The sequence below is a fragment of the Mastomys coucha genome, unplaced genomic scaffold (assembly GCF_008632895.1).
Source record: "Mastomys coucha isolate ucsf_1 unplaced genomic scaffold, UCSF_Mcou_1 pScaffold20, whole genome shotgun sequence".
Lineage (NCBI taxonomy): Eukaryota > Metazoa > Chordata > Mammalia > Rodentia > Muridae > Mastomys > Mastomys coucha.
The window spans coordinates 51792034-51802097 of record NW_022196903.1 but is presented as its reverse complement, the minus strand read 5'-3'; the positions used below and the strand labels follow the sequence as shown (position 1 = coordinate 51802097).

Here is a 10064-nt window from a genome sequence, read left to right as displayed (position 1 = left end):
GATTTGAACTCACGACCTTTGGAAGAGCAGCCAGTGCTCTTACCCGCTGAGCCATCTCACCAGCCCTGCCAGTCTACCTCTTAACTGTTTCACTTGTTACTCTTGCTATGCTGGGGACCAAGGTCCTGGTACATGAACCCTAGGCCACAATTAAATGATGTCCAAACCACAGCTGAACACTAAGGAATGCTTACAGTCTTGTACATCTGCATATTTTCCACAATATCCCAATTGGAAAAAAAAAGCACTTTAAAGGTTGTTGAAGACACTCACACACTCACACACACACACACACACACACACACACACACACCACACACTTGTGCACAAGCATGTAAGATTAAATTTTCTATTTTAATTCTTATTAGTCCAATAGTTTTGTGAGACAATGTGTCATATGTAGCCCAGGTGTGGTGGTATGAAAAGGTTTGGACCCATAGACTCAGGTTTGAATACTTGAACCATCAGAAGTGGCACTTTAGGAGGTGTGACCTTATTGGAGTAGGTGTGGCTTTGTTGAAAGAAGTGTGCCACTGAGGAGATGAGCTTTGAGGTCTTAGATATATGCAGGAGGTCCTCCTTGCTGTCTGCAGATCAAGATGGAGAACTCTCAGATCCTTCTCCAGCACAAAACCTGCCTGGATGCTGCCATGCTTCCTGCCATGATGATAGTTGACTGAACCTCTCAAACTATTAAGCCAGCCCCAATTAAATGTTTACCTTTATAAAAGTTGCCTTGGTCATGGTGTCTCTTCATAGCAGTAAACTCCTAAAACATCTAGCCGACCTTGAACTATATTCTCTGGACTCTGCTGTGCTGGGGTTATACAGCTATATAACTACACCCGGCTTTTAGCCTTGTGATTTTAAAAACAAAAAGTACTGATTGAGCTGTTAAAGTCTACCTGGGAATTTCCATCTCACAGGCATGTGGTGTGTGCATGAGATTTATCTAGGGCAGAGATTAGTTTCTAAATGGATGGACGCTACTGAACAAAGAACCAATTCAGGCCATGGCAGCTGACAATGGTGCAACAGAACTTGGTCTGAGCTCTACAAAGTGCTCAATGACTGCTTTCTGGGGCAGGGCTGACCCAGGCAGGTGGGAAGGCTACTGTTCCTCTTTGTTCACTCATCACTTTATTCCCCAGAGTAAGTACAAGTTTCTGTTTAAAACAAACTCATGGATTAGGTTGGCTAGAAGAATCTAGATGTTATAGATGAACTTTTCACACATGCAAATTAACCCCAGTATAAAGCATGCAGAATCGCAGAGTAGGTTCTTTGGGCATTGTGACAGAGCCAGGTCTCTAGGGTCTCTGCCCTGCTGGAGACAGTTGCTGGGGCAGTTGCTTGGGCCCTCAATATGATGCCCCCATACCTACAGTGGCGTACAGTGTCTTTCCTTTAGTCACCTTACTATCTAACCTCTGGTGAAATCTAAGAAGCCATGTTCTCACAGTGACTGGATTTTGACCAAGAACAGTTGTGGGAGTTTTGTTTTGTGGTTTATTGTGTTTTGGACACATGTTTTGATTTGGTTGGTAGGAAGCTGAGATTGGGCCAATGAAAAAGACTGGAGTAGTGGATGAGTTAGAGATGGCCAGCTGAGAAACACTGAGTTTCACAGTTCAGTTAAACAGGCTGTGGTGATCAGGCTCCTGAAGCAGCTCCCTAAGATGCTACCTGCCCCTAGGAAGCTGTTACCTTCCAAATTGTTTACATTCACCAGGCTGAAGGGACTCTCCTTGTGCTGACTTGGCCTTATTTTTTGGTTCTGACCCTTGTTGCCACTTTGAACATTTGATTTCTCCAAGACAGCTCCCTGGTCTTCATTTGTGTTGCTCGCATAGCTCTGAGGTCCTTTTACAAGTTCATCTTCAACTCCCTCCATGCTAAAACTCATAATCTTTAGGTCTTGGCTTGGCCTCTTAGGGACTAACTGTCCCTGATGAACAATTGCTGTCTCCTAGGAAGGTTATGTTGGTTCAGTACCCTGGCTCGGAAGTCAGTATGCTCTACTCTCTGCCAACTGGCAGCCTATGGCAGCAAGCTATATTCAGCCAGAGATAGTGAGTGCTATCATGCAATATACATGACACACAGAAGATACTCAAATACTCCACAAGGAAGGCAGAACATTATATGAAGCCTGAGGGACTCAGTTGATCTTAAAAGTAATTTCAAGTGGCCACAGATTGTAAACATCAGTTTCCTAGGGGAAAATTGAGACTCTGTTACAGTTAAAAGATCCTCAGAGTTTGTGGCTGCCCAGGACAGGTTTGGAAACACTGGAGCCAGTGAGACTATTTGACTTTGAGGACATCAGCCAACCAGAGTACCAAAACAAAGTCCCTTTATCCATATCTACAAAGTGGTGCTGAGGTACTACATTGCCAAGACCTGAAACAAAATGAGAAAAATATGGATAAGTTAAATAAGAATCTCAGTTAATATCTACTACTGTAAATTTACTGTTTTACTTAAAGGCTTCTCTTTAACTCTTATTCTGATCCTACACTCCACTTGTGTTTTTGCATGAATGTACAATGATGAGAAGTTAGCTCCACAAGAGTTCTCCCTTGGAGAAATAAGCAGCAGCAAGATCCTTGTACATCTTGATTTCACATGGCTCTAATGAAGAAATCTCAGGTAATCCTAAATGTGAAACGTAAGACTAAATAACTTCAACACTGTAGAGTGTCTTCGTCATCTGTCGGGTAAAGGGTTTCTTTTCTTTTCTTTTTTTTTTTTTTTTTGAGACAGGGTTTCTCTGTATAGCTTTGGCTGTCCTGGAACTCACTTTGTAGACCAGGATGGCCTCGAACTCAGAAATCCTCCTGCCTCTGCCTCCCAAGTGCTGGGATTAAAGGCATGCACCACCACCGCCTGACAAGGGTTTCTTAAAGAGAATACAGAATCACTAAATGTAGTGGATAAATGTGACTAGATTAAAATTTTTATTCATGTGCTGAAGAGAAGGCTCAGTGGTTAGAAGGGGGTGCTACACTTGAAGACCAGAGTTCATTTCTCAGCACCCACTTTCGATAACTACCTGTGACTTCAGCTTTGGGGGATTGGATTCCCTCTTCTGGCTTTGATGGACATGGCACTGTGAACACCTACCTCTCAATATGCACGATTAAAAATAATTAAAAGAAAAAATAACTACTCTCAAGACATTGTGAAGAATGAATCATGGTAAATATTTGTAACACACAAAACGATAAACAGTATGCCAAATGCACCCATGTGTGTTGCAGTTAAATGACCTCGTCCTGTTGGGTAAGTTAATTCTCCAGCGGCTGTGCTAGCACTTTTCACTACTGTCCCAGTGTTTTGGCTTCTTGAATGAAAGACACACATGTAGTCTTAGTTTTACTATGCCCCTAAGCAGAGCAAGTATGGGCCATTCCCACACTTCCACGTTCCATGTCTCCCTTCAAATACTCCTGAATTATTTACTAAAATCTAAATTCTATCTTTGTTACCCTAGACCCAAAGGTGGGGAGGTATGGGGCCACTCGTACATGGCTGTTTGCTCTCACTTCTTCAGCTCTCAAGCCTGATCTTCTTGATTCCCTGTCATAGCAATTCTAAAACCTTCTTTCCATGGTTTCCCTGCCTGGGAGTCTTGCCTCTGTCTCCCTGCCCAACCACTGGCCACAAACAACTTTATTTACCAATTAGAGCCAACTGGGGGCAGGGACTCTCAGTATCTTTCAGGCAGAAGTTAGGTTTCCCTGTGATTTGGGGAGTTGAATTAGCATTCAACAAATAGCATTAGAACCCATCTACAACAATTCACCCTTTTCATCCATTAAAAAGGCCTTTTCTCTCAGATATACACTGAACATAGTTCTAACAATTATGTAAACTCTAAGGTAAGATGTACACTAATAACATCCAGTCCATCAATTTTGTCAATTTAGTACATTACTATAACATCTATCCTACCTTAAGGAGTTTATAATTTTCTACCTGAAAATTTTCTACCTGTTTTGATTTTAACTTGTATTGTCATCTGAAAAACCATCCTTTTAAATCTAGATCACCTTCCTTAGTGCTAAATAACTTAAAGGACACACTCATGCAACCCCAGGAAAGGGCCATTTATCTTCTTATTCCATGAACAAGTTGTAATGGAGCCATGGTGCACAGCAAACATACTTGGAATCCTCAGTGTAGTATTTTGAACCTTACCAGTCCAAGTAGAGAAGTGGACTGCTGCAGTGCAGTTTCTCCTTCCCTGGCCTTGTCCATGAGGAAATTACGTGACCAACCTCCTTCAGAATTTCCCAGATGCTATAGAGGGCTCTTTCTGCTGAGGTTCCACCATAAGTAGTATCAGGAGGAAGCTAAATTGGGTGTGGAGTCCTTCAGCTCACCTATGTGCTGCTTTCTTGACAAATGAAGAACGCACTGTTGCCCAGTTGTGAAGGCCAGAAATCACACAAACAACATGCAGTTAAGTCTAGGAGATCAACAGCATGTGTGCAAGAGAAACAGGATAATTTTATTATCAGGTTTTCCTTAAAATAATGGTACAATAGAAGCTCTACAGTTCAGCATGATTAGACATGATTTATAACTTGACTATGTTTTAAAAAACAAGTGACAACAGAAATGAACCAGTACAAACTATAAAGCTACTAGAGGAAAGAAAAGCTACAGCTTAACTTCCTTAAAAACTATTTTCCAACCATTAAATACCTTTACCAAGTCATTAATCAAATGCTTCCTAAATTTAGAAACGTATAATCAAGTGGACTGAAACATGTAATGTGCAATCTTGTTTTTCCAGCTATAAAAGAACAGTATCTCAACAAAATAAAATATGCTTTAAGCAGTTTTCTGAAAACTTCAATGACCTTTTCTGGCTCAGTACCTGACGTGAAATGTTCAAATGTTTATATTGCACAAGAAAAAAACTTTAGCAGCATACTATGTGCATGAGAAGTTGATGAAAAATAAGATTGGAAACCCCCTTAAATTGTGTTCCATTTACATGATTTAAATATATAGTTTTCTATATCTTTAATTAGTATAAGTAAAAAGGTAAATTTCTGAATAGCACAGAAATACAAATGTATTTAGAGTTTTACAAAATATATCCAACCCCTTAGACATGCACAATCTTTTAATTTTGGAGTGTTATACTATATGAGGGAGCCAGTTTCTTCTTCATAATGTAGGTAGGAAGTCATTTTAATGAAGTTTTTGTATGAAAAAATAAAAACAAATTCCTTTTTTCTCTAAAAAAAAGCTTTGTGGAATGTTGGAAATTATGGAAAAAGAATTCCAAACTAATGAAGTCAGAAGACTTGCAATGAGAAAATCCTAGTGGCACATTATGTTATGAGGAATGATGGTCATCTTCAAGTGATTCAAGGAGCATCTGTCATAAGTTAAGGGCTACCAGGAGATGGCATGGAAAACCATGAATGCTGGGCCATTTCTCATCAAAGAACTGCAGTGTGTGATCCTAAGCAATACTCCAATACATTAACAGGCTGGTACAGCTAGCACCACAGGCAGGAACCAATAGCTTCTGTTCTAACAAGCTGCCCTCTGTGGAGGCTGCAGCAGACATTGCCTGTGGCTATATATCAGGATGCTGGCTTGCAGGACTTCTAAACTTATCAACATGGAAGGAAGAGAGGCCAATCCCACAAAATTTTCTCTATAGAATATATAGCTTCAATAATACCTGCCTACCAGGAAGAGAATATTATAGCTTCACTTAGAAATGTAAATAGCAGATTACAATTCTAACTCCTGTCTAAACTCATGCCTTTAGTAGGTTAAATACTGATGTCAAAATATTCTCCATTCAGACTTTTAGTGCCCTGTTTCTTAGCCACATAACAGCTTCTCATTTTTGTTTTCCTAATTTGCTTCTTCCTTGAATTTCTAAAGAAAGCTATTCTAAAAAGAAAGGTATAGTACAAAATTTGAAAAGCACAAGGACTGAGGAAGTCCTGTCATGCACTTTACTTTGCTGCCCAAGAAAGCCAACTGTTTCTTAATGCAAAAGGAGAGAACTGTTTTCAGGCTTGTGAGATAGTGAAGGATTTGGGGGTGGACAATTCATATTGGTTATAAATCAGATATACATATACAATTGCTCTACATCTGTTACATGCAGCTTCAGAATTTCTACTCTACTCCACAAACTCACAGCTTGAATTTCTCCCTTACCTGTGTCATTGTCGTTACACTACAATCATAATGGGCTTCCTCAAAACCAACTGAACAGCAGTACAGCTACCGTCAATGTCTGCCTGCTGAAAACCTGAAAAATGTTGGTTGACTTTCACTCCCACAGGTCTAGTTACAAACACTCAGTTCTTAAGACACAAGAGCATTGGCAATCACTGGAGAATGCGTGGTTTCCAACAGCCACACCTCCTGGCAATAGTCAAAAGGCCTAGTGTTGACTAAAGGGCTACCATGCCAGCACTGGAGGGAAACTCATCAGAGTTAGTCTAGCTCACTGGAGTCTAAAATACAGACTCCACATGTCTGGGCTCACTGGCTGTATCTTCTATCCGCCACGACATTGGCTGCTGCATTAGGTAATGCCAGCAACAAAATGGCCTATGGCCCTTGAAAAGCCAACATTTCCAAGAACCTGAAGGAAGTAGGAGTACGGTCTTCTGACATTCTAAGATGTTTTATATTCCAAGGTAAGTTATTTTATGCTGACCAGTTAAGCGACCATTTTAAGTGTTAAGTTTTTAACTACATTAAGAGAAGGTTCAATTAAAATATACACTTAAGCCTGGCACGGTGGTGTGCTCCTATAATCCTAGTTGAGACAAGAGGGAGGAAGTTGACAATTTAGAGACCTATGTGGCAAGACTGTGAGACCATACACAGGGTACTATACACACTCAAATGGGGAGTGTGAAACAAAAGCAGTTACATTTTCCCCCCAAGTATATTTCAAAATGAATGTTGCATTGCTTTTGTTTAATAGCAGGCATTTTTCCAAGTCATACAAACCTGATGCAAACTAAAGAACAAATCTTGCCTTACTAGCTAACTCAGGCAGGGCTCCTAGCAATGTCAACTACCGTGGTATATCAGCATGCTGCAGCCACATGAAATGATACCTAACAATGAATTCATAATAGTCTCAGCACAACATTAACGTGCCTTTCACTGTTTTGTGTGGCTTTACTTTCTTCTCTTTTCAAATATTTACTGGCCAAAGAAGATTAATGGTGTTCTCTCATTAACCAATTAATCTGTTGTCACTGGATTCTCTCAAGTTATTATGCCCGATTTGTAGTAGTTCCTATTTTGTGGTTTTGTGTGAAAATCCAACTTGCAAAATTTTTAAAAATATCCAGTTTATGCCCTATCTTTTTTGTTTGTTTTTGTTTTTTGAGACAGGGTTTCTCTGTGTAGCCCTGGCTGTCCTGGAACTCACTCTGTAGACCAGGCTGGCCTCGAACTCAGAAATCTGCCTGCCTCTGCCTCCCAAGTGCTGGGATTAAAGGTGTGCCCCACCACTGCCCGGCTCCTATCTTTTTTTATAGTCCTTAGGGAATCTCATAGAGGATAAATGAAATATAATCAATATCCTTAATTAGGTCCCTTACTTTCCCAATGCTTTTTAAATCATATGTAGATATAATGGTTATTCTACATGCCCACTGTTACTGAAAAGGTAAACTGTTTCCCATAAGTACTCCCTGAGAACACCCATTCAATATCCTCTAAAAGGCAAATGACTTGACAAACATGAATTAAATGAGAGGCTGGCCAATTCATGCCTGTGGTAACATGAAACCAGCTATACTGATTTACCAAACAAGTGACTCCTGGCATGGGTGCAAATTTATTCTCTTGTTTCTTACTGCTCTTTCATTTGAGGTGTGTGTCATTGTGTGTGTGTGAATATAAGCATGTACACAATACACGGCCTACATGGAGGTCAGAGGACAATTTTCAAGAGTTGGTTCTTCCTTTCTACATTGTTTTGAGGCGGGGTCTCTCATTTCTGCCAATTCATTGTTCACTCTAGGCTAGCTGGCTTTCGATATTCTATAAGATTCTCCTGACTCTGCTCCCACCTCATTGTAGGAACACAGGGATTACAGATGTGGCTTTTTATGTGGGCTCCAGAGATCTGGACTTGGGTTGTCAATCTTGCACAGTAAGCACTTTTACACACTAAATCATTTCCTTGGCCCACTTCTTGTTTTTCTAAATGTGAACTAACTCATGGTTTATATTTAACCTTTACTAGCCATTTTGTTTTTCTTTAGAAGGTAGCAGACCTGACTAAAGAAGGATTTCCAGTCAGGGAAGTAGGAAGGCCAAGTGCCTTTGAAAAGCTCAATGCAGAACAAGGCTAAGAGAAGGCCTGTGGATCTACCCATTTCCAATGGACAACCATTCACATGAAGAAACAAGGCACATAGTTTTGATAACAAGGTGCTGATTAAGACAGCAACATAACTGGAGTCGATCGAGCTAGCATGTGGGTTGTCAAAGTATTGCCCTCCAGGCATGTGCCAACCCTTCAGTGCTGCTTCCTTGCACGAGCACTGCCAGTAGGAGAAACAAAGGAGCATCTTTGCTACTTCACACCAACTGTGACAGGACGACATTCATAGAAAATGACATCTTATCCTCAGCTTTCCCCTCTTGACTTTCACAGCTCTGGGAAGAAGTGAGCTGGTAAATATGTTTAGTGGGTGTGGGTTTCATCTAAGCCTCCCATAAAAATCCACCCTAGAGAACTCAGACTGGAATGCATAGTCCCCACACTTTACAAATACATTTTAGGGCTAACTTCAGAGACAGTGAAATAGTAATATAACTTAATTTTAGTCAATATAAATTACAATGATCATCTAAATATTTAAACAGCAAAATAGAACAAAATATACATATGTAAAAATTCTTCTAAGTAAACAAATGTACAATCTCAGAACTTAAACTTCACTAGAAGGTTCATTGTGTACATTAATTAGGCTCAGAATGAAGTAAAAGTAGTCAATTTAACCCCCAACCTGGAAAGCTATTCTGCTATGGTTGTGATTTCATCCATTCAGCATCCTGCAACTTTCATTTAGAGTGCAACCATCCATGTAAACAGTTTGTCATCTTGGTCCCTGGGTATGGACCTTTGGATAGAAGAAGAAAGCCTGGGAGCAGCAGACGGGGAGGAAGCATTACACCTTAGAAAACAAAGCAGCTTGTGCTGCTGGACTCAGGGCTTCCCGTTGGGTGGCTCAGGAAGACTCTGAGGGCTGGATGTGGTGAAAGTAGATAGCCATGAAGACATGGCTGTCTTTGCACTGGAAAAAGCTCCTCCAACTGATTGGCCTGCGTGAAAAAGAAAAACAAAAGAAAAATATATGAATTTAATAAAAGGTTTAATTAAGTTTTATGCATGCTGGGAATAGAACATAGGCAGGTCCTTTAATACTGAACCACATCTCCAGCCTATATCTAATATTTTGTTAGACAATGAAAACTGTTCTAAGTAGTGATGGCTTATTCAACAAACATGAATAAGGTTAACTCACTGAAGCACAGTAAAATATGTAGTTACTAAGATACCACTTAAATTTTTAGTTCAAGACTATCTTTTCATTTGTGAGTCTTAAAGAAAACTGAGTAATGTTTCACCATAGGAGCCCATACTAGGTACTTTATGGGAGCTGATAACATAATTTTATAGCCACAGCACCAGCAACTCTGACTATCTGGATCCAGAATTATCTGGATACTTTAAATAGCTAAATATACAGTGGGAGAGATGCCTCAGGAATTAGGATTATTTACTGTTCTTTCAGGACCAAGTTCAATTCCTAGCACCCATATCAGGAGACTCAAAATTCCCTTTAACTACAGCTCCAGGGGACCCAATGCTTCTGGCCTCCATGGGTACTCACACATACATGCAGACAGAACAAACACACATGTCCTTTGAACACATAATATAATATATTCTTATATTAGAAGAATAGTACTGTGGGCAGTGGTGGTGCACGCCTTTAATCCCAGCACTTGGGAGGCAGAAGCAGGCGGATTTCTGAGTT

At 40.2% G+C, this 10064-nt stretch overlaps 1 protein-coding gene across 2 annotated transcripts in view; it reads right to left on the bottom strand.

Annotated features, from left to right (window-relative positions):
- Window positions 1-1123: 1123 nt before the first annotated feature.
- Window positions 1124-10064, bottom strand: part of Avl9 (AVL9 cell migration associated) — a 48783-nt gene continuing 39842 nt past the window's right edge. Inside the window, exons 16-18 of one of the 2 annotated variants that reach the window (XR_004122030.1) lie at window positions 9030-9345; window positions 4204-4474; window positions 1124-2403 (exon numbers count right to left, since the gene is read on the bottom strand). Coding sequence is in view for 1 of the 2 variants with exons in the window: in XM_031382014.1 (XP_031237874.1) it covers window positions 9230-9345 (116 nt within the window). In the remaining variant the exon portion in view is untranslated. Of the gene's footprint in view, window positions 2404-4203; window positions 4475-7550; window positions 9346-10064 lie in introns of those variants that run through there. The other variant, XM_031382014.1, reaches the window with a different exon arrangement.